Source organism: Ranitomeya variabilis, chromosome 1 (assembly GCF_051348905.1).
Source record: "Ranitomeya variabilis isolate aRanVar5 chromosome 1, aRanVar5.hap1, whole genome shotgun sequence".
NCBI lineage: Eukaryota > Metazoa > Chordata > Amphibia > Anura > Dendrobatidae > Ranitomeya > Ranitomeya variabilis.
The window spans coordinates 269,239,482-269,264,286 of record NC_135232.1 but is presented as its reverse complement, the minus strand read 5'-3'; the positions used below and the strand labels follow the sequence as shown (position 1 = coordinate 269,264,286).

General features: G+C 42.6%; 1 protein-coding gene across 8 annotated transcripts in view; it reads right to left on the bottom strand.

Annotated features, from left to right (window-relative positions):
* CABIN1 (calcineurin binding protein 1) overlaps positions 1 to 24,805 on the bottom strand; it is a 242,231-nt gene that overhangs the window by 127,435 nt on the left and 89,991 nt on the right. For all 8 annotated transcript variants that reach the window (XM_077293470.1, XM_077293474.1, XM_077293475.1 and 5 more), the window contains 3 exons: positions 14,653 to 14,814; positions 13,159 to 13,365; positions 10,575 to 10,720 (listed from right to left, as the gene is read on the bottom strand). In XM_077293470.1, the coding sequence (XP_077149585.1) occupies positions 10,575 to 10,720; positions 13,159 to 13,365; positions 14,653 to 14,814 (515 nt within the window). The remainder of the gene's footprint in view (positions 1 to 10,574; positions 10,721 to 13,158; positions 13,366 to 14,652; positions 14,815 to 24,805) is intronic.

Genomic DNA, 24,805 nt, shown 5'->3' with positions numbered 1-24,805 from the left:
TCACCGCACACTCTAGTAGAGCGTAAACGTAATCCCTCTCTATGGAGAACAAAAACATAAATAATTTAGGATCTTATACACCTTAGGAGTGGAGACATCGGGCCAGGTAACGAGGAGATATTATACTAATGAATTCTCTTGTCCCAGCTAGATAATAGAGTATGATAAAACGGTGTCAAGAATGGAGCTTCAGACAGTAAGATGTGACCTCCGCCAGACAAGTTTAGTTAACGAGACCGGGTTCAAGGACTCCTCCAAATCAGCCCATATTTTATTGGATGGTTTTATTATTAGATTTAAAATACAATTAAGCAGAGACGCTTTATGATATGTCCAGAAGTCTGGAGACCGTGCCCCCCCCCTCAATTATGGAGCGTGTCAGAACAGAACAGGAGAACCTAGGTCTCGAAGTACCCCAAATGAAATTGGATGATAACATTTTAAGATTATGGAAGAATGACCTTGGTGATTAGATGGAAAAGTTTAGAACAGGTAAAGTATCCTTGGGGAAAATATCCATCTTCAAAATATTAATCCTGCTGAACCAAGAGACTGAAAACGCAGATCAGTTCAATAAGTCCCTCTCAAAGTTACAGAAAATAGGTAGAAAGTTAAGGAAGTATAACTGGGTAGTATCAGCTGGGATAGTAGTCCCCAAATATTTACTATGATTGTCTCTCCATTTGAAAGGGAATAAAGAACTACGGTGTAGAGAATCCGTCCCCACTATGTTAATGTTAAGAATCTCTAATTTAGAGATGTTCACTTTAAAGTTAGATAAAAGTGAAAAGTGTTGGACACTCCTGGGGAACTGATATAGTTTATCAGGTTGTCCGCAAAAACTGACATTTTATGTCTTTATCGACCAATGAAATTCCTTCAGTGGAAGGATTGAACCTAATAGCATTGGCCAGCACTTCCATAACCACAATGTAGAAAATGGGGGACAGGGGGCACCCCTGACATGTACCATTATATATGTTAAAAGGCCTAGAAAGGTCACTGTTAACCCTAGGCTGCGCCATGGGAGAATTATATAAAACTTTAATACGTGTGATCATATTATTGCCTAAGCCAATCTTCTCTAATGTTTTTCCCAGGAAATACCTCCCCACCCTATCAAAAGCTTTCTCGGCATCTATGGACAATAAGTAGGATTGGAATCCCCCAGTAACGCACCCTATCAATAATGGACACTTAATAGTCCCTAGCCTCTCTGCCCATGACGAAACTACTTATGCCAACTTTTATGTGGGAGGAATCCACCATATATACTCAAGGAGAATTACATCCTGGTTTGGTTCTTTGGCCTCGTTTCATTGATGACGTTCATATTACGTGGGAGAACTCCCATGATACCTTATCCAATTTCCTTAGGGAACTGAACCAAAATTCTATGGCCTTTTCTTAACCCCCACAATCAGTTCTACATTAGTAAAGTGTTTTTTTTTAGACCTAACCATAGTCGTGGATCAAACCAATCTAGTCACCAAGAGCTTTCGTAAAGAGGTCGATTCCAATTGCTTTATATCCCCTCCAGCGTGGCTATTGAACATTCCTAAAAGTAAATTTACTTGCATCTGCAGGAACTGTACAGACTTAATTGACTAGACTGAGGAAGCAAAATTCCTAAAGAAACAATTCATCAGTAAAGGTTATAATGCGAATTCATTAGAAGCCACGTTAAAGGAAGTTCAAACTAAGACAAACTTGATCCATACTAAGAGGGTATAACCAACCTTATATAATAATAATAAAATATACCGTAATTGCCTATTAATACACTTATACTTTCAAACAACATATTCAATATTAAAAAATTAACAATAAATATGTAAAAAAAAAAAAAAAAAATGTGGGTCCTAGGGCATTTTTACCAGATTTCTCATGGGAGTTTAAATGTACAGTATATATAAATAATTTTTGAGTCGCTTGGGCTTATGACAGAGCCAATTTGGTACTTAATGACCAAGCCAATTTTTGCAATTCTGACCACTGTAACTTTATGAGGTTATAACTCTGGAACGCGAATGTCCCTTTTTTGGGACGCCTAATCTTTAGCTTTTAGCAGCTATGATTTTATCATTTTTATAATTCGGTCCAATTTTTTGCATTGTGTTTGTAAAACGAATGTTTTCCAAATAGGAAATCATGTCATTGTCATTTTGCCTTTTCTGAAAAATCAGTACTTGTAAAAATTTTGCAAATTATGTTTCTGATTAATTAGGACCCAAATCATTAAAAATCTGTCATTAAAAAAAAAAAATTAATGAAAATTGCTAATTTGGCAAGTAATGGGTTAACGGATCCCGCTGATTCTGAGATTGTTTTTTCGTGACATATTGTACTTCATGTTAATGGTAATATTTCTTTGATATTACTTGTGATTATTTATGAAAATTATTTTTACAATTTTGCAATTTTCAAACTTTGAATTTTTATGCCCTTAAATCAGAGAGATATGTCACACAAAATAGTTAATAAATAACATTTCCCACATGTCTACTTTACATCAGCACAATTTTGGAAACAAAATTTTTTTTTGTTAGAAAGTTATAAGGGTTAAAAGTTGACCAGCGATTTCTCATTTTTACAACAAAATTTACAAAACCATTGTTTTTAGAGACTATCTCACATTTAAAGTCACTTTGAGGGGTGTACATGACAGAAAATACCCAAACTTGACACTATTCTAAAAACTACACCCCTCAAGGTGCTCAAAACCACATTTAAGAAGTTTATTAACCCTTTACGTGCTTCACAGGAACTGAAACAATGTGGAAGGAAAAAATGAACATTTAACTTTTTTTTTGCAAACATTTTACTTCAGAACCAATTTTTTTTATTTTATCAAGTGTAAAAAGAGAAAATGAACCACAAAATTTGTTGTGCAATTTCTCCTCAATACGCCGATACCCCATATGTGGGGGTAAACCACTGTTTGGGCACGCGGCAGGGCTTGGAAGACAAGGAGCACCGTTTGACTTTTTCAATGCAGAATTGGCTGGAATTGAGATCGGACGCCATGTCGAGTTTGGAGAGCCCCTGATGTGCCTAAAAAATGGAAACCCCTCACAAGTGACACCATTTTGGAAACTAGACCCCTTGAGGAACTTATCTAGATGTGTGGTGAGCACTTTGAACCCCCAAGTGCTTCACAGAAGTTTATAACGTAGAGCCGTGAAAATAAAAAAATCACATTTTTTACACAAAAATTATCTTTTAGCCCACAAATTCTTATTTTCACAAGGGTAACAGGAGAAATTAGACCATGAAAGTTCTTGTGCAATTTCTCCTGCCTAAACAGTGGAAACCCCCCACAAGTTACCCCATTTTGGAAACTAGACCCATTACGAAACTTATCTAGATGTGTGGTGAGCACTTTGAACCCCCAAGTGCTTCACAGATGTTTGTATTCTAGAGACATGAAAATAAAAAATCATATATTTTCCACAAAAATGATCTTTTCACCCCCAAATTTTTACTTTCACAAGGGTAACAGGAGAAACTGGACCGCAAAATTTATTGTGCAATTTATGCTGAGTATGCTGATACCTCATATGTGGGGGGGGGGAACCACTGTTTGGGCGCATGGGAGAGCTCGGAAGGGAAGGAGCGCCGTTTTGGAATGCAGACTTTCATAGAATGGTCTGCGGGCATATGTTGCGTTTCCAGAGCCCCTGATGTATCTAAACAGTAGAAGCCCCCCACAAGTGACCCCATTTTGGAAACTAGACCCCCCAAGGAACTTATATAGATGTGTGGTGAGCACTTTGAACGCCCAAGTGCTTCACAGAAGTTTATAATGCAGAGTCGTGAAAATAATTTATTTTTTTTTTCCACAAAAATAATTTTTTTTAGCCCCCAATTTTTTATTTTTTATTGGACCCCAAAAGTTGTGCAATTTGTCCTGAGTACGCTGATACCTCATATGTGGGGGGGAACACTGCTTGGGCACACATCAGGGCTCGGAAGGGAAGTAGTGAAGTTTTAAAATGCAGACTTTGATGGAATGGTCTGCGGGCATCATGTTGCATTTGCAGAGCCCCTGATGTACCTAAACAGTAGAAACCCCCCACAAGTGACCCTATTTTGGAAACTAGACCGCCCAAGGAACTTATCTAGATATGTGGTGAGCATTTTGAACGCCCAAGTGCTTCGCAGAAGTTTGACGCAGAGCCATGAAAATAAAAAAATCATTTTTTTCCCCACAAAAATGATTTTTTAGTCCCCAATTTTTTTTTATTTTTCGCAAGGGTAACAGGAGAAACTGGACCCCAAAAGTTATCCAGAGAAAAAGAAAAAAGATCACCTCCGCACAGCTGCAGCCAAGCACCTAGCATAACAAACAAAAATAATGCTGAGAGTCCCACACGGCAGCTCCAGTGGTGCAGTATCCCTTAGAAGCGCTCGTCAGCGTGAAACGGCCGTCGTCCGTCACCCTCCACTCCCCTCCCTGCTAAGTTTATCCATGCTTCAATAAAGGATTGGATTTTACCTGCCCGGTGAGTGCGTTCCTCTCTTATACATTTGGACCCCAAAAGTTATTGTCCAATTAGTCCTGAGTACGCTGATACCCCATATGTGGGGGTAAACCACTGTTTGGGCGCACGGCAGAGCTCATAAGGGAGGGAGCACCATTTGACTTTTTGAGCGCAAAATTGGCTGTCGCGTTTGGAGACCCCCTGATGTACCTAAACTGTGGAAACCCCCCAATTCTAAGGCTACGTTCACACGATCCGGATTTTGATCCGGATCCGTAGCGGATTTTCAGCTGCGGATCCGGATCAGTTTTCCATGTTGGTTACAGTACAATGTAACCCAATGGAAAACCAAAACCGCTGTGCTAACGATCCGTTTTTCCGCTGGAAAATCCGCGCGGATTTTCCAGCGGAAAAAAGAAGTAGCATGTCAATTCTTTCAGCGGATTCCGCACTGGTTTTCCAGCAGCTCCAATAGGAAACTGCTATTGGAAACCCGCAGTGGAAAACGCTGAAGAAAAAGGATCAGAAAACGCAGCTCAAATTCACTGCGGAATTTAGCTGCCGTTTTCCAAAAACGGGCAGGAAAAAAAAAGGATGTAAATCCTGATCGTGTGAACGTAGCCTAACTCCAACCCTAACCCCAACACACCCCTAACCCTAATCCCAACCCAATCCATAACCCTAATCAAAACCCTAACCCCAAAACACCCCTAACCCTAATCCCAACCCTAATCAAATCCCTAAGCCCAACACACCCCTAATCATAATCTCAACCCTAACCTCAAACCTAACCCTAATCCCAATACACCCCTAACCCTAATGCATCCCTAATGCATGCGCCCACCATTTTCTTCACAGAGGAAGAAGCCGGCGGCCAGGAGGGGACGCAGGAGGACCAAGGGACACCGGTAAGTATAACAGGGTCCCCCCCCTATTTCTCTGTCCTCTGATGTGCGATCACATCAGAGGACAGAGAATGACACACCGCTTTTTTATTTTTTTTATTTTGCGGTTGCCGGTAAACGGTTAATTACTGGCGATCGCAAAACAGGGGTCGGTAAAAACCGACCCCGATCATGTTCTTTGGGGTCTTGGCTACCACCGGTAGCCGAGACCCCAAAGATCTGCTGGGTGCCGGCTGGCGGGCGCACTGCGCCCGCCATTTTTTTTCCGGAAAAAGATGGCGGCGCCCATCGGGAGCTACGAAGAGCATCGGGGGAGACTGGTGAGTATCGGGGGGCGATCGGGAACCCCATTTCTCTGTCCTCTGATGTGCGATCACATCGGAGGACAGATAAATTAAATGGGAAATCGCTTTTTTTTTTGTGGCCGCCGGTAAACGGTTAATTACCGGCGATCGCAACCTGGGGGTCGGTAAAAACCGACCCAAATCATGTTCCCTGGGGTCTCGGCTACCCCCAGCAACCGAGACCCCTGAGAAAATCCGACTCTGAGGGGCATTATACACTTTTTCCACAGCGCCATTAATTAACGGCGCTGTGGTTTAAGTACCCTTAACTGCCGCCGTTAAAAGGCGTATCGGCGGTCGTTAAGGGGTTAAAGGTATTGTATATTCACCACAAGCAAATTAGTAAAGCTTCGAAATCATAATCTAGCTAGAGAAATATATTTTTTTAATATTCAAGTCTAGGGATGAAAAGGCTGAGTAGACCCGACTTGAACTTTAGTCCAGAGTTTGGTTCGGTTACCAGAACTGTACTCAAACTTGAACCTTAACCCAAACCCCATTGAAACCAATTGGGATCCGCAGTTTGAATCTGGAAGATCCTTCTGTTTCCTTCAAAACTGTAAAACAGGACTTCCAGGAGTTCGTGTTCGGACATATTTATATATATGTTTTTATTTGCAACAATCAATAAAGTCAATACATCTTTTAATTGTATCACCATTTTATTCAAGAACAATGTGAATGAGCCAAGGTTAATATATGTATAAAGATTTTCCTTTGCTGTTCTCTTGCTTCTCTTCTTGGAGCACACTACCCTATGGGCAGGGTTTCTAGCTATAAATGTTATCCTGTGGCTCATATCCAGCATACCTTGACAAAGTGGAAGCGAGATTCCCCAAAAAAGCATACGTTTCTGGATTCCACAGGATCCCGTAGGAAGCACATGTGACGTCACATGCTACATCCGCTTCTGCCTTCGTGGTTATCAGGGACACTACCGGCCAGAGACCCTTACTTCACTCGCTGATCTGGAGACTTCAGCATCTCGCTATACCAAGGACTGCAGACTGACAGCAGGAGCCTGTGCGCATCGGAAGAAAGGCAACCCACACCCTCCATCACAATTTTACGGACCTAAACAAGGGACCAGCCTAACAAACTGTATATCTGATTTCACAACTTATAAAAAATCATTGCTTACTATAAAATTATTTGGCATTAACACTACACCACATTAGTAGTTCTATGAGTGGACTTCCATTCCTACTGAGGAACTCTAATAAACCATTGTATATTAACCCTTTATGTGCATGTATATTTTATTGTCTATACTAATCTTCTTATCTCTTTTACACACAGAATTATCAAAGATAGCCCTTTCTCTTGTGTGGCTTTCTTTTCTAACATAATTCTATATATTCATCTACTATATAATTGTCTAAGGGTCAGTTCCGTCTGTCTGTCCTTCTGTCTGTCTGTCTGAATGTCACGGATATTCATTGGTCGCGGCCTCTGTCTGTCATGGAAATCCAAGTCGCTGATTGGTTGCGGCAAAACGGCCACGACCAATCAGTGACGGGCACAGTCTGGCGGCAAAATGGCCGCTCCTTCCTCCCCGCAGTCAGTGCCCGCTCTATACTCTCCTCCAGTCAGTGCTCACACAGGGTTAATGGCAGCGGTAACGGGCTGCGGGTAACGCACTCCTTTACCGCTGCTATTAACCCTGTGTGACCAACTTTTTACTATTGATGCTGCCTATGCGGCATCAATAGTAAAAAGATCTAATGTTAAAAATAATTAAAAAAATAAAAAATAGTTATATACTCACCGTCCGTCGGCCCCTGGATCCAGAACCGGCCTTTCCCGCTCCTCGCGACGCTCTGGTGACCGCTCCATGCATTGCGGTCTCGTGAGATGATGACGTAGCGGTCTCGCGAGACCGCTACGTCATCAACTCGCGAGACCGCAATGCACTCTTGGGACCGGAGCGCGCGAGGAGCATCGGTAAACGCTTAGCCTGGATCCGGGGCCAACGGAAGGTGAGTATATAACTATTTTTTATTTTAATTCTTTTTTTTTTTTTTTTTAACAGGGATATGATGCCCACATTGCTATATACTGCGTGGGCTGTGCAATGTACTACGTGGGCTGTGCAATGTACAACGTGGGCTGTGCAATGTACTGCGTGGGCTGTGCAATATACTACGTGGGCTGTGCAATATACTACGTGGGCTGTGCAATATACTGCTTGGGCTGTGCAATATACTACGTGGGCTGTGCAATATACTACGTGGGCTGTGCAATATACTACGTGGGCTGTGCTATATACTGCGTGGGCTGTGCAATATACTACGTGGGCTGTGCAATATACTGCGTGGGCTGTGCAATATACTGCGTGGGCTGTGCAATGTACTACGTGGGCTGTGCAATATACTGTGTGGGCTGTGCTATACACTACGTGGCCTGTGTTATACACTACGAGGCCTGTGTTATACACTACGTGGCCTGTGTTATACACTACGTGGCCTGTGTTATACACTACGTGGCCTGTGTTATACACTGCGTGCGTGGGCTGTTATATACTACGTGAGCTGTGTTATATGCTATGTGGGCTATTATACACTCCATGGGCTGTGCTATATACTACGTGGCTGTGCTATATACTCCGTGGGCTGTGTTATATACTATGTGGCTGTGCTATATACTCCGTGGGCTGTGCTATATACTCCGTGGGCTGTGCTATATACTAGCGGCTGTGCTATTTATATACTACATAGCCGGCCGCGAACAATCAGCGGCAGGCGCAGTCCGGCCGCGAATTGGCGCGGGATTTGAACCACGCTTCGCTAATTGGTCGCGGCCGGCCAAATCCTGTGTATTCAATGTATTATTCTAAAATCTTCATAAATAAACTACATACATATTCTAGAATACCCGATGCGTTAGAATCGGGCTACCATCTAGTATTTATGTATGTTTCTATACTTCTTCTGCCACCTTACATCTATAAACGCGACAGCTTCATTTATTAAATACATTAACAGGTTCTAACTTATGGGCCACCACTCGCTGATCTGTGAGCAACTTCTAGACATTTCTATCAATTTGGGCGCTAGTGTATTTGCATATTTTATATTACATGTATCTTGAACGTGTTTTGGTAAAAAGCTATAATGCCAAAATTTGTGTCTCTGTCCAAATATTTGTAGAAAATTATTGCAGCTACACGCTTACTTATACATATGTTCATTTCCTTTGTATGTATTGGAACACCACAAAAAAAAGAGAAAAAAGGGAAAAATTTTACATAATTTCAAACCAAACCTCAAAAATGGACCAGCCAAAGTTGTTGGCATCCTCCACTTAATACTTGGTTTTCACGCCCTTTGGAATACAAAACTGCAATCAATCACTTCCTATAACCATCAACAAGCTTCTTACATCTCTCAACTGGAATTTTGGACCACTCTTCTTTTGCTTACTGCTTCAGGTCTCTCATATTTGAAGGGTGCCTTCTCCCAAAAGCAATTTTAAGCTCTCTCCAGAGGTGTTCAATGGGATTTAGATCCGGACCCATTGCTGCTCACTTCAGAACTCTCCAGAGTTTTGTTTCCATCCATTTCTGGGTGCTTCTTGAAGTATGCATTGTCCTGCAGGAAGACCCATGACCTAGGATGGAAACCCAGCTTTCTGACACTGGGCACTACATTGCAACAAAAATCCTTTTGTAATCTTCAGATTTCATGATGCTTTGCACACAGTCAAGACCGCCAGTGCAAGAGGCAGCAAAACAGCCTCAAAACATCTTTGAACCTCCATCATATTTGACTGTGGGTACGGTGTTCTTCTCTTTGTAGGCCTCATTTCGTTTTAGGTAAACAGTAGAATGATAGAGCTTTTTGGTAAAGCATACCTTGGTCTCATCTCTCCACAAGACGCGTCCATAGAAAGATTTTGACTAACTCAACGTACATTTTGGCAAACTGCAGTCTAGCATTTTAATGTCTCTGTGTCAGCAGTGGGGTCCTCCCAAGTCTTCTGCCATAGCGTTTCATTGAAATGTCGACGGATAGTTTGCAATTACACTGCTGCACCCTGAGCCTGCAGGACAGCTTAAATTTCTTTGGAACTTGATTGAGGCTGCTTATCCACCAAGCAGACTATCTTGGACTAACCTTTCAACAATTTTTCCTCTGCTTTTCCATGCTCAGGTAGGTTAGCTACAGTGCCACGGATTGTAAACTTCTTGATTATGTTGGGCACAGTTGACAAAGAAACTTCAAGATCTCAGGAGATAGAGTTGTGACCATGAGATTGTTGATATTTTTCAACAATTTTGGTTCTCAAGTCCTTAGACCGTTCTATTCTCCTATTCTGTTCTCCCTGCTTACTGTGGCATACATAGACATACAATGCAAAGACTGAGTCAACTTCTCCCCTTTTTATCTGGTTTCATGTGTGATTTTCATATTTCCCACACCCATTACTTGCCACAGGTGAGTTTGAACGAGCGTCACATGCTTGAAACAAAGTTGTTTACCCATCATTTTGGAAAAGTGCCAACAATTTTGACCAGCCCATTTTTGGGGGTTTTGTGTGAAATTATGTTCAATTTGCCTTTTTTATTCTCTTTTTTGTGTTGTTCCAAAAAACACAAAGGAAATAAACGTGCATAACAAAACGTGTGTAATTGCAATAATTTTCTGCAAGAAATACTTCCATTTTCTGGAAAAAAAATTAATTTCAAGGGTGCCAACACTTTCGGCCATGACTGTACACTTACATCAATATACTATTACATGAACAAATATTTAGATATTTAAATATATTAATACTATAGAAAAAAAACCACAAAAAAAATAAAAAAATATTATCAAAACTATTCTACGTTGAAGACTGACCTGTTTGGACATTTGCAGATATCATGCATGTAAAATTTAATGGCCTTGGACTGTTCTTTATTTTTAAAATGGTAGTCAGCAAGAAGATAAAATAATTCATTCAAGACTTCTGGGGAATCTTCTGCTCCTTCTGGGAGTTGTGGAACCTGAAATGAGGAGTTTAACATTTTAATAACGCTGCTGAAATCATAGTATAATTTCTTTGACAAAAGCTTTGCAAAGAATCACTTTGCTAACAATAAGGTTCCAGTAGTCTACCTTTTGTTTTCATGCCTCATCATTTTCAAGATCTCTGCTTGTCAGTGAAAAACTATTATTGTTGAGAGGCTCTTCCAACAAAAAGAGACTGTCCAAAGTGAACACCCCTGCAAAACCTCTCCTGGTCATTTTTAGTTAACACAGTGGCACAGCTGACCACAACTCCCGTCACCTGTGTCACATCAGAAAAGGTTTTCAGCCGAATCATCAATTTTGACAAAAGAGTTGAAAAATTTGCCACAAATGTACACTATACCCCTACTGGAGTGATTTTGTGTATACCAGCAACCTTGGTGCAATATTTGTACCATTTCGTAAAAAGTGCAAAATGGGTCAAAGACAAAAATAAACCTAATTTTTTGCTTTGCATCAACACCACAACAAGGGGCATATAAAAAAGCTCAAATAAGAGAGCATTTTATGCACATAAAATGAAACTTTCAATTGAAAAGCAAAAAATATGAAGTTCCAAATGCAACCAGTATAAATAATCATTGTAAGGTGCTACAGAAGTTTCATGGGTATATACATGAAACAAACCAGCATATTCAAGACAACATAACATACAGTACAATTTAGGTCAGATAAAAGGTTAAATAGAATATTTTAAGCAGAATATACTAAGTACATAGTCCGAAATAAATTACCTAGCTGTACAAGAATGAAACATGTATAATTCGCTGAAGCACCAATGTATGTTATCACTGGTGTGCACAAGTTTCCAGCTTCCCCAACGTGTGTTCCCTGATGAATGGGGCGAAACGTGAGTTGGGGTGGCAGCAACACTGAGACCCAAGTAATAACACAAGTAAGCACTTTAGCAAGTTATGCATGCAAAAAGACCCGTGGAAGCGCAGGAGCGCGAAACGGCCGTCGTCTTGTAGAAACACATTTCTCCCTGACCATACCTGCTATTGCAAATATGCCATAATAAAGATTGGACATTAGAGGATGGTGAGTGCTCGCTGTTCTTATGACCTTTTTGCATGCATGATTGGAGTTTTCCCAAGCTAGAGCACCAGACATCGATAAAGGGCTTCATTGCGCTAAAGAGGACATTAAGCGAGCGGGTGTGGGTGATTTAACCAGCTGATGCTGCTGCTATATGCTTTTCTTTTGGTTTTTGCACTTTAGCAAGTTATGTTTTGTTTTTTTTTAAAGACTGCCACGGTGTGCAGAGTTTAGATTCACCTGATTCACCTTATAAGACTTCCAAAGTCACAAATTTGGTTGAAAATGTATTCCAGTAAAGAAGATGCAGCGCACAAATGTCATCTGCCGGGACTACTTGCACTACATCTGCAAGTACAACAGTTTTGAGAAACGCCACAAGAACATGTCGATGCGTCTGTCCCCCTGCTGTAGGGACATCCAAATCAGAGATATCGTCACCATTGGAGAGTGCCGTCCTCACAACAAAACTGTTCGTTTCAACGTTCTGAAAGTAACAAAAGCGGCTGGAACCAAGAAACAATTCCAGAAGTTTTAATGTAAATCATATGTTCTTTCAGGTTAAATAAATCTTTATAAAAACATTAAAAAAAAACAACAAAAACTATGCAAAAATATCAGAGCGTTTCAGTGATAGACATACCTCATGCAGCGAAGCTCAGATTTATGCTGCTCGTGATTTGGGAAGCATGAATCGACTGACAGGTTCCCTTTAAAGTCAACGATAAACAGCATTTTTTTTTTTTTTTTAAGTATTTTGCACAAAATTCATTGCAAAAAATGAATTGGATCCAATGTTTCGATTCACAGACAGCAAGCAGAGAGAACGAAAATGGTGACAATTTCAAACAAAAAAGGTATACTAGAAACTTCTGACCCCAAAAAGAGGTAACAGTACATCCTCATGATTCTGTGAGTGCAGAAATTGTGCCTGATCGGACATCAGGGATGCAAGGTTGTGGCTGAAAGCAGGACTCCCATTGTAATGGTTGGGGTTACAGACTGTAATGGACTGCAGTCTAGCAGCAGTGACCAGTCTTTTAGGCAAGGAGGGCATTGCTTACAAGCTCTGTAATCACTGCTCTGAAGCTGGCCAGATAAATGCAGTGCATCGTTAGCTCCTCATCCAGCCAGCTTCAGTGACACTGTGCTCCTGTGATGCTGCAAAGATAAAGCTGCCGAGCACACAGTTCAGGCCAGCAGCACGAATATGTCATGCTGGTCCTAACCATTGATCGATCAAAAGGGCACTGCCCCGCAACAAGCAGAAAACTGTGAGCCTAAGCAGTGGAGCGCTCCTTCAAAGAGAAATTGAGATAACCCTGTTAACACCCAAACGACAGGTCTTTAAATGGTCAAGAACCAAACACTGTACCTTGCTGCTTGTGCCTTCAATGTAGGCCGCTACACTCTCCATGCCTAGCTTGGGTTTATCTGAGCGAGGTGCTCTGGTGGCCATTTTTCTCAGAAGATTAGCCAGGTCTGCGGAGACTGTGCTTGTCTTATAGCTGTCAAATTCAGGAAGAGACTTTGGCTTGAAATAGTCAAACAAAATAAGTGCATCCTCCCAGAGTAACTCCACCTGCAGAGGAAGGCACGTTACCGAGACAAGTTCATACCTATAGCAAGTCATGATATATCATTTAACAGTTCTGATAAATGCCCTAAGTCTAACCATGCAGATTTATATGCGGAAGCAGACAGCAGGAATTCTTACAGTTTTGTCACACATACTAATTTGAATATTAATAGTGTAAAAATAATCATCATCATAATAAAAAGATAACTTTCCTCTACAATGCTGCCCCTATTCTTGTCACCCTCCTCACTTTGTCTTATGGAGGTGGACATCATGGGAGCATTACAGACACCTATTTCTCTCTTCTAGCTCAGATAAAAAAAAATCACTGCTGCAGCCAATCAGTGGTTGAGAACGTCCACCACAAGAAAGCCAAGCAAGAAGGCTAATGGGGTCATGGCTTGGGCTGCAAAGGAATGACGGAAGTCTGGTAGGTATCTGGGGCTTTTCTTCCATTTTTTTATTACCACCCTGAGCCATTTTCAAAATCAAAATTATTAGTGGAGAACTCTTTTAAAACTAAATATGATAACTGCACAGACAGAAGACACCCTAAAAGTTTCATTTTTCGCTTAAGAGCTCCCATTAAGTTTTTAAAGATGTATTATAGTGTGAGTGTGTTAATATACTCACCTACCGCCACTCTCTCCGGGATCCAGAGCTGCTGTTCTTCTCCTCTTGTAACATTACAGCTTTGCACACTGTCCATGTCACACTGCGCCCTGCGCAATCCAGAAGTGACTCTTACAATGTAATCCTATGGAGGGTCAGAACGAGGCCCATAGGCTTTCATTATTAAAGAGACTCCTGAATAAAGCATAGAGTGACCAGGAGAGTCGGCAGAGAGGTGACGTCACTAAGAAGAGGAGCAGAACGGTGCTGTACACCAGAGAGCGCAGGAGTAGGTGAGTATATAGCACACTCACACTACATTACATGCACATATTTAATGAATACACAACCTAACTGACATTATTCGTTAACAAGAAAGAGCAATCAAACAAGAACTCAATAGCCAATTTGTGCCTATTAATCCATCTGCACAATATAATGGGATGGACTCAAATTCAATGACTGCAGTTTTTTGGTGTAATTACAGTGAAGAGAATGGTCATCGTGACAGGGGAATACTAGTATGTTACAATGCAGTGACATACAGGCTTGTAATGATGAGAAATTCTAATTCTCTGCTGTTTTCCTGCGATTTGTGCATTGGTATAATGTACTAATACAAGGTTGATCCCACACTAAAAAGTATTATACCAGTTATTGTTAAATGCTTGTAGTTACCGGCTGTACAGAATGCTCCTCTAAGTACCGAGCCTTGCTCTTCTTGCTGGGGTATCCATACAGACAGTAGAAGCACTGCTCTAGGGCAGTCTCAAACTCCTCCTTAAATGGATGGTTATCTTCCTTTGTAGACAATGCCAGTTCTTTTAATAGAATACGTAGCTGTATACACATATGAGAAATACGGAGTTCAGGTGACACAGGGCAATGGAAGAAACTATTGGCAGAAATTGTCAGGAAAAGAAGAAAGTAACAGTACAGTAAGGTGAAAACAGCAATATCTTTAAGTCTTTCCCGTCTGTTACTTTACTACAATCCATACTTACTTGCCCATAACATCAGCTCCTTATCTTTTTTTAAATACACCAATATAAATAAAAGGGATCTTGAGAACTCAGACACAGTAGAAATTGTCATAAATGTCCTACCAACAATTTTTTTCAGGCAAATTTGGAGAGGGTTCACTCTAAGAACCACCTAAAAAAGGTGATCAGAAAATAATTTAAAAAAAAAGACCATATTCATAAATATGTAAAAAAAGACTTGCTGTTCATATGCTCAAGATTTTGAACATATTTTAAGCTCTTCAAAATTGAAAAAATGCCGAACGGCTAAAATCGAGCGGACCTCTCTACAGGTGCTTACCGCTTGGAAGCTGCTCCATACTTATAATGTGTAACGGAGCGTGTGTTGGAACCATTGTGCCGTGATCCGAGGAGAGCCTGGATGGCGTGACTAGATGCCTCACCAAGTCCGACCTTGACTGCAAGGCGACTTGCAATACAGAGATTCAAAGAGGGATGAGTGAGGCAAGACCAGGTACAAAACAAGGACTGACCTGGGGTGGATGGCAGCTGACCCCCAAGGGACAGGAGGCAGGAACAGCCAGGAATGGTAGACTTGACAAGCACTGGCTGACACGTCTGGTGTAGTGACTAGCACGGCAGGCACAACGGCAGGCAGGTACTGGTGGGCACAACTGGTATACAGGCAGGCACGGCTGATAGACAGGACAGGCATACTGGTATACGAGTACTGGGACCTGAGAACTAGCAAGCGTGTTTAGAAACAGACTAACAATGTCCACAGGCGCCTCCCATCAGGTGGAGGTGCCTTAAATAATAAGTCTCCCAGCCACTGGCTGGGGACACTTTAGGACAGCGTGCGCTGTCCTTTAAGAGGGTGGGGCCACGCGCGCACGCCCTGAACACAGTGATAGGGGATCTGTGAGACATGTACAGACCGCTGGCAGTAGCAGAAGGGAGTTGGCGTCCCTGTCGGGGGAGAGTGAAGCGAACAGGGATGCCGGCGCTACACAATGGAAAGGCTGAAAAGACACCTGAGCATCTTTTGGAGCATTTTTACCTCAACAAAATACTTGCATGCTTGGACTGCAATTCGCCTCAAAAGGTGCAACAACCAAATAAACTAAAAAGATGATCCCTTCCCCCCCTCCCCAAAAAAAAAGAAAGGAAAACTGCTTAATTAAAAAAAACAAAAAAAAACAAAAAAAAACATAAGACCAAACCGTTTCAGGAAACGCCAGAAAAACGTGCAAGAAGACGTTTCAGCAAAAGAAAAGCAAGCAAATCCTAAGATTGTTTACTCTTGAGCACAATTTATGCAAGTCCACAAGTGACCTTTCTTTGCTAGGACCCTAATTAGGTACAGTATATCACCCTGCAGTCGAAGGATGCTGGATCCTACCTGTCTTTAAATCTGTAGGATTTGGCCCAGGAAAGGTATGTCTAAAGATAAAAAAATATGGTCCCATCAAAGAAGAATTCACGTTGTTGTGGTTGGTGGGCACACACAAGATCGACCAATTTGTGCACCAAGTACCTCAATTTTAGAAGTATAGTTTATATTGCAGTAACGCATATATTCAATGTTTGCATATATTTTGTCGCATGCAGTTTACTGTCCTACCCTTTGGTATGCATACACTACGTGTGCCTCATTCACAAATTCTTGGTCAACACATTCTCCATAAATTTGAATAGAAAGGTGGCTGCGTTTACATGCAGGCACATCTCTGCAGAAGTATACAGAGAATCAGGCTGGTAGGGCCACAATATTCAGTCAAATAGTGTGCATCCTAAAAATGGCATTTATCTAGATAATGACAGGTGCACAACTTGCAGTGTGGCAGAAATCTCCAACCGCAAGCTATTTTACCACAATATGCTGCACTTTTCAAATCCACTCGTTATGGCTGTGTATAAGCTTTAATTGCAGAACTGCATTTGCCAAAGCATGCTTGGAATATCAGTTCCCCGTGGAGATAGAAGTGATGACAGAAATTTTGAATTATTTTTTTTAATGTATTAGTGTCACGCTGTGACAGTACTTAAATAGGGAAAAGGGCCCTGCACTGTACCTAGGGCTAGGACCCTAACTGTCCCTGCTCCCAAAGGTACCTCTAAAGGTGTGGAGGATTGGCCCACCAGCCTTATTGTTTTCCTGTTATACCCTAAGCTGTCCCCTCTCCCTCAAGGCCTGGAATAGAAAAGGTAGGGTATAAAAACATAAGACAAACAAGGATAACAGAGCAACTATAGATAGGTATATAGGGAAGGGTAGGAATGTATTAACCAAATGGGAATAGGAAATAGGAAAATGAGGAAAGCATACACCCCAAAACAGCATACAACAATCTTCAGAAGAAACAACGATCTACAACTCGACACAGCGACTCCAAAGAGCTAAAACACTCACTGGCGAGGGAGAAGGTATGGCCAGATTTTATAGGGAGAAGAAATGACCAGGTCAGAAACAGCTGTGGGATGGACCCACTAGTGACAATAAGGTTACATTTTCACATTTAGTATTTGACTCGCATTTGACATCAGTATTTGTAAGCCAAAACCAGGAGTGGGTGAAAAATGCAGAAGTGGTGCACTTGTTTCTACTATACTTTTCCTCTGATTGTTCCACTCCTGGCTTTAGATATCAAATATTGATGTAAAATATTGACCAAATATTGAAAGTGTCCACATGGCCCTAGTCTGATGACTGGTTCTTGCCTCTGATTGTTTATGTCCTGGTTCCCAGTAGCCAGAAACTGGGCACATGCACTAGACAAAATCTGTAGAATGATTGGTGGGGAAAGAAGGACCCTGTTAAGGAGAATATAGGATTACCTACTGCTATTTTTTATGTCATCTCAGTCAATGCACCTATATAATAAAAAAATGCATCAGTTGTAATGTACATATATGGTGGGTGGTGTATGGGGACAAACTCCTGCACAGAGGCCCACTGAGAAGATTCATCTGTTCCTTAGTGGGTCAGCCCAAGCCTGGCTGAAGGCAGAACTTCAGTGTTTATTACACATCCCATTAGTTCCTCAACTAAAACACTTCTGTATGGCTTCCAGCACAGACAATATGTGGCTCCTACAATGTAACAGATCCATGGGAACTCCCAATTTTAGCTTCTAAAGCAACACAAATGTCCCATCTAAGAATTCCTATAATTCTATGGTTTAACTACTTGAAATGTGCATCTCTGAGTTGAGCAATAATGTTGAGGCTTTTTTCGATTAACATCAGTCTCAGTCAGCTACACCAACGTTTAAGGAAGTGGGCAAAGCTTAGACTGGAGTGGGGTGGCTGGCGGATTTACCATAATTTATGCCACAAACTTGGTATAAATTATAATAGCAATGTACACCAACTAACCAGCACACATTTCTAGTGATGCCTGAAAAATGTGCCAAATTCACTAGGAGGTGCAGTCATATTAATCAATTATTTCACCAACTTAGCAATTTACTGCAATAAATGATGCACCCTTTTAAATAACTACGTATGATGTAAAGGATTGCACCCCATGGTCATACACTTGCCATCTGCTCTGTACCTCATCCATCCTCAGGTAGCAAAGCACATGCAGTGCTAACATTACATTTGTGACCTACACCAATTTTGATTTTCATAAAGTCTGCTACTTCACGGTTTATAGGTCTTTGTAGTCAGATTTTTCTATAGTTACTGAAGTACAATTATAAGCAATTCATCATTTTTTTAATCATTTATTGACAAATACATCAAGTTTATAAAAAGACTCAATAGTTAGTGTTGGCTCTTATTTTTCCAAGACTTGTGCAATTCACCCTGGCAGCTGGATATCAGTTTTTGGGCCCAATTCTGACTGATGGCAACTCATTCTTGCTCAATCAATGCTTGGTGTACCACAATTTTTGTGTTTTTGTTTGTCCACCCACTTTTTGACAACTGAACAATGGCTGTTAATGGGATTGAGACCTAGGGAGTTTTCTGATGATGGATCCAATAGTTCAATGTTTTCTTCACCGAGCCACTTAATTGTCACTTTTGCCATGTGACATGGTGCTCCATCATACTGAAAAAAGCAGTTGCTCTTGGAGAAAGTTTAGATACTATTCTTATTCAAGGCAATATTGTGAGTGCGCCCGCCCACCCACCCATGAATGGTCTCAGGATGTGTTACGGTTGGTATGACACAGGACTCATGGTAGTGTTCACCTTTTCTTCTTTAAACAATTATTCTTCCCAAAGTCATCAGAGAAAATAATTTTACCCCAGTCCTCTGCAGTCCAATCCACATACTTCCTGCAGAATGTCAGTCTATCCTTCATGTTTTTCTTGAAGAGAAGTGACTTATTTGCTGCCCTTTTTAACTCAGGCCAGCCTCCAAAAGCCTTTGCCTCACTGTGCATGCAGATGCATCGATACCTACTTACTGCCATGCCTGAGCAAGCTCTGCACTGGTGCAAAACTGATCCCAGAGCGGAGTCTTCTTCAGGAGACTGTCCTGGCATTTGCTGAATTTTCTTGGGTGTCCAAAAATCTTCTTCACAGTAATTGAACCTTTGTCTGTGAAGCTCTTGATGATTTGATAAATAAGGTTGATTTAGGGGCAATAGTACAAGCAGCAATGCCCTTACCTGTAAAGCCTTTTTTTTATTAAATGCAAAGCAAGGATAACTGCACGTTTCTTTGGAGATAACCATAACTTTTAACTCCTCCAGAACGTACATCGTATATGTACAGCGGAAGACAGGAGATGGTGTATGGAGCAGGCTGAGTTCGCTCCATACCCAGCAGATAATGGCTACAAGTCAGAGTCAGGATCTACCTCTAACAGCCAGGGGTGGAGCTCTTCTTTGACAGCAACTGGTAACCTGTTAAATGCCGCAGTTAATCTCTGACAACGGCATTAACAGTGCACAGGCCTGGGGGCGCGTTATTCTGCCAGGTATTTGTTGAAGATGTTTGTGTCTATCATCACGGAACTACGTTGAAACCCATCACATCTCCATTAACTACATAGTGGCCGCACCTGGTTATTGTATATCCACCCCCACCCATTTGGATTAATAGGTGGCGTACATGCAGCACCCATCCGTAGCCACTATATTTTTGATGGAGATGTGCAGCGATTTCCATCTGCCACCGTAGACTGGAAATAGCTGATTGAGTGTGGAACCCCCAACAACCTGACATTGATTACTTATTGAAATGAAAAGCCATCAATGTTAACATCCCAGAGAACACCTTTCTGCATTGATGTATATAGTATAGGCGATCAGATTATCACAGGTTCAAGAGGGGACTAGCAAAAATGCTAAAAAGTATTAAAAAAATAAAAATAAATAAATTTAAAAATATGAAAAAAAAAAAAAAAAAAATCACTACACAATTTTCCACCATCAAGTATAAAGTTATTTAAAAATACACATGTGGTATTGCCATATCCATAAATGTCATACCTTACAAAATAAAAAATAAAGATAAAAAAAAAAATAATAATAATTTTTAAAACGCCACAATTGAGACCTCCCACTGCTCCATCAACAGAAAAATGAATACATTTCGAATCTAGGAAAATGGTGACACAATCAGAATTTAATTTTTTCCAAACCTTTGAATTTTTTTTTTGCCACTGAAATAATAATAAAAAAACAAAAACTGGACAAGTTTGGTATTGCCATAATCAGACAATGATGTCAATTTTACCATACAATGTACTCTGTAAAAACAAGTCATAAAAACAATGTCAGAATAGCAGGATTTTTTCAGAATTCCAACGAACTTGGAATGTTTTCCAGTATGCTTAATGCTAAAAGGAATGGTGTCATTCAAAAGTACAATTCGTCCTTAAAAAAACGGACAAATTTTAAAAAAAGTTAGGGCTCTCTTGGAATGGAAGGGGAAAACGAAAACGCAAAATAGAAATTCACCATGTCAGGAAGGGGTTAAATCAAACAGCCTGCTCCTATAATTCAGTCAGTATGAAAAATTGACATCAGCTGCCCTGTGCTTGTTAACACTTTTTTCTAAGCTAATGAGCAGATCAATGAAATGGTGCAAGCAGGTCAATTTGTGGCAGGGTTGAAAGTCAGTGGAAATAGGATTTTTGTGAGTAAGTTGATTTTCATGGCAAGGAATGACTGAAAATGTTTGCAATTCATTTGATCACTCTTCATAACCATCTAGAGTTAATGCAAATTGTCACTAGAAAAACTGAAGCAGAAAACGTTGTGAAGGCCAAAATTTGTATCAGACTCAAAACTTTTGGCCACAACTGTAAATCTCTCTGCCTCAGGCTGTTTCTTAGGGCTCATTTACATGTTTTTTTTGTGTCTGAGTGCTATGAGTGTTTTTCAGATTTTCTATGTTCAGATGTTGGTCACAGATCAAAATCGGCAAAGCAGTGACAAAAAATAATTTTTGGTTGCTTACTGTAAAATCTGTTTCTCGGAGCCTTCATTGGGGGACACAAGAACCAAGGGTGTATGCTGCTGCCACTAGGAGGCTGACACTATGCATAAAAAAAGTTAGCTCCTCCTCTGCAGTGTACACCCCACCGACTGGCATTATGAACCTCAGTTAGTGAGAAAGCAGTAGGAGAAGAAAAAACAATAAGGTTGAAATAACATAACCACAAACATGAGAACTGTAACCATGAGAACAGTCATAGAACACAGAACAACAGAAACTGAATAATATGGGAGGGTGCTGTGTCCCCCAATGAAGGCTCTGAGAAACAGATTTTACGGTAAGCAACCAAAAATCCTGTTTTCTCCAATGCCTCATTGGGGGACACAGGAACCATGAGACGTCCCAAAGCAGTCCCTGGGGCGGGAAAAACAGACTTCCATCAGGTCAGAGGACTCACCATTGCCGCCTGCAAGATCCTTCTGCCTAGGCTGGCGTCCGCCGAAACGTAGGTATGGACCTTGTAAAATTTGGCGAACATGTGGATGGAAGACCAGGCTGCCGCCTTGCAAAGCTGTAGGGCCGAAGCCCTGTGGTGCACAGCCCAGGAGGCGCCGACTGCCCGGGTAGAGTGAGCCTTAATCCCAGGAGGGGGCACTCTGTTCCTGACCCGGTAAGCCTCCAAAATTACCGTTCTGATCCAGCGAGCAATAGTCGCCTTGGAAGCCGGCAGGCCTCTGCGCGTGCCATCAGGAATGACGAAAAGAGAGTCCGTCTTCCGGAAAGAGGCCGTTATAGCCAGGTAGATCCTCACCGCCCTGACGAGGTCCAGCTTGTTCAACGATCTCTCCAGAGGATGAGTCGGAGCTGGACAAAAGGAGGGTAGGACGATGTCCTTGTTGAGGTGGAAGGTGGAAACCACCTTAGGAAGGAAAGAAGGCGGAGTCCTCAAGACCACCTTGTCCTGGTGGATAACCAGGAAAGGAGGTCGGCAACAAAGGGCCGCCAACTCGGAAATGCGCCGTATAGAAGTGATGGCCACAAGAAAGGCTACTTTCCAGGATAGAACTGACAGGGAAACCTCCCTAAGAGGCTCTAAGGGGGAACCCTTCAGAACCTCCAGCACAAGATTCAAATCCCATGAATCCACATGAGCCCTGTATGGAGGAACAGCATGGGCTACTCCCTGAAGGAAAGTCTTGACCTGTGGCCGAGAAGATAGCGTCTTCTGAAAAAGGATGGAGAGCGCAGAAACCTGGCCCTTTAGGGAACTAAGAGCGAGGCCCGAATTCAGTCCTGCCTGAAGGAGAGCCAAAATAAAAAGGAAGGGAAAAGAACGTAGGTGAACCGTGGTTGGACTCGCACCAACGGAAGTAAGCCTTCCAGGTACGATAGTAGATCCTGGAAGATGAAGGCTTCCTAGCCTGGATCATAGTATGAATCACCCGATCCGAACGGTCGGACGCTCTTAGAACTGCGGTCTCAACAGCCACACCGTCAAACTTAGCGACCGAGAATTCGGGTGGCAGATCAGACCCTGGGACAGATCGGGTCTGTCTGGAAGCCGCCAGGGGTTGTCTGCGAAAAGGTTGACGATCTCTGCAAACCAAGATCTCCTGGGCCAATCCGGAGCGATCAGAATGACCAACACCCCTTCCGCCTTGATATTTTTCAACAGCTTGGGAAGCAAGGGCAGGGGTGGAAACTGATAGGGGAGCACGAACTGCGACCAAGGAATGGCCAGAGCATCAACGCCCACTGCGAGTGGATCGCAGGACCTGGAGATGAACCGAGGGACCTTTCCTGTTCATTCGGGACACCATGAGGTCCACACCCAGAGTCCCCCATCGAAGACAAATCTAATATCTGATGGAAGACCTCCTGATGCAAGGACCATTCCCCTGCCATGAGGCCCTCGCGGATGAGGAAGTCGGCGGCCCAATTGTCCACACCGGGGATATGCACCGCGGATATCACCGAAACCGTTGCCTCTGCCCAAAGGAGGATCTTGGATACTCCGGCCAAGGCCAGAGTACTCCGAGTACCCCCTGGTGGTTGACATATGCCACTGCTGTGGTATTGTCTGTCAGGATTCGAATTGGCAGACCCCTGAGAATCCTTTCCCAGTGACGAAGGGACAAAAAGATGGCCCGAATCTCGAGGACATTGACTGGCAGAGCGGACTCCTGCGCTGACCAACGACCCTTAACAGTCAGGTGGTGAAACACAGCACCCCAGCCGAGCAGGCTGGCGTCCGTCGCCACCACCACCTGCCAGTGAACTGGAAGGAAGGACCTGCCCGGGGAGATGAGAGGTGACGTCAGCCACCAGTTGAGGGACGTTTGACTCTGGGCGAAAGCAGAATCGGGCGGTCCAGAGAAAGGACAGACCTATCCCACTGTGAGAGAATAGCCTGCTGAAGGGGTCTTGAGTGAAATTGGGCGAAGGGAATCGCTTCCAATGTGGCAACCATCCTTCCCAGAACCTTCATGGCCGATCGGAAGGAGGGAAGTCGAGAGCCCTGGAGCAAGCTAACTTCCCGACGAAGGATGGATCTCTTGTCTTTGGGAAGGAAGACTCTGGTCTGACGAGTGTCGAAGAGCATGCCTAGAAAAACGAGGCGCTGAGAAGGAATAAGGCAGGATTTCTTCCGGTTGACAAGCCACCCGAAACGGGCTAGGGTGTCGAGGACGATGGACAGACTTTCGTGAGCCTGAGAAAAGGACGGAGCCTTGATGAGGATGTCATCGAGGTACGGAAACAGAACCAGGCCTCTGACCCTCAAGATGGCTATCAGCGCTGCCATGATCTTCGTGAAAACCCTGGGGGCGGTTGCGAGACCGAACGGCTGGGCGACAAACTGAAAATGCTCCTGATGTACTGCAAAACGCAGGAAGCTGTGATGTCCCGGCAAGATCGGGACATGGAGGTAGGCGTCCTGGATGTCTATGGAGCACAGGAATTCCTGAGCCTCCATGGAAGCAATTACTGAACGAAGGGATTCCATCCTGAAGTGTCTCAGACGAACCCTCTTGTTGAGCAATTTGAGATCCAGAATGGGACGAACCTTGCCGCCTTTTTTCGGTACCACAAAAAGATTCGAATAGAACCCTGTGAACCGTTCTTTTTCTGGAACGGGAATGATTACCTTGGATTTGATGAGGGAAGCGATGGCTGCAAAGAAACCCGGAACTAGAGAAGGGTCTCTTGGAGGGCAAGATTCGAAGAAACGATCCTGGGGCCATGAAATGAACTCTATTTTGTATCCTGAGGATACCACTTCCCTGACCCATGCGTCCTCCACTGAGGTGATCCAGACGTCCCTGAAGAAGAGGAGACGCCCGCCCAGCTTGGGAGGTGAGCTGGGGTCTTGCCGTGAGTCATGCCGAGGTGGATCTTCCAGTCCTAGACCTGGAAGATCTACCTTGGGAGTAGCGGGAACGCCAGGA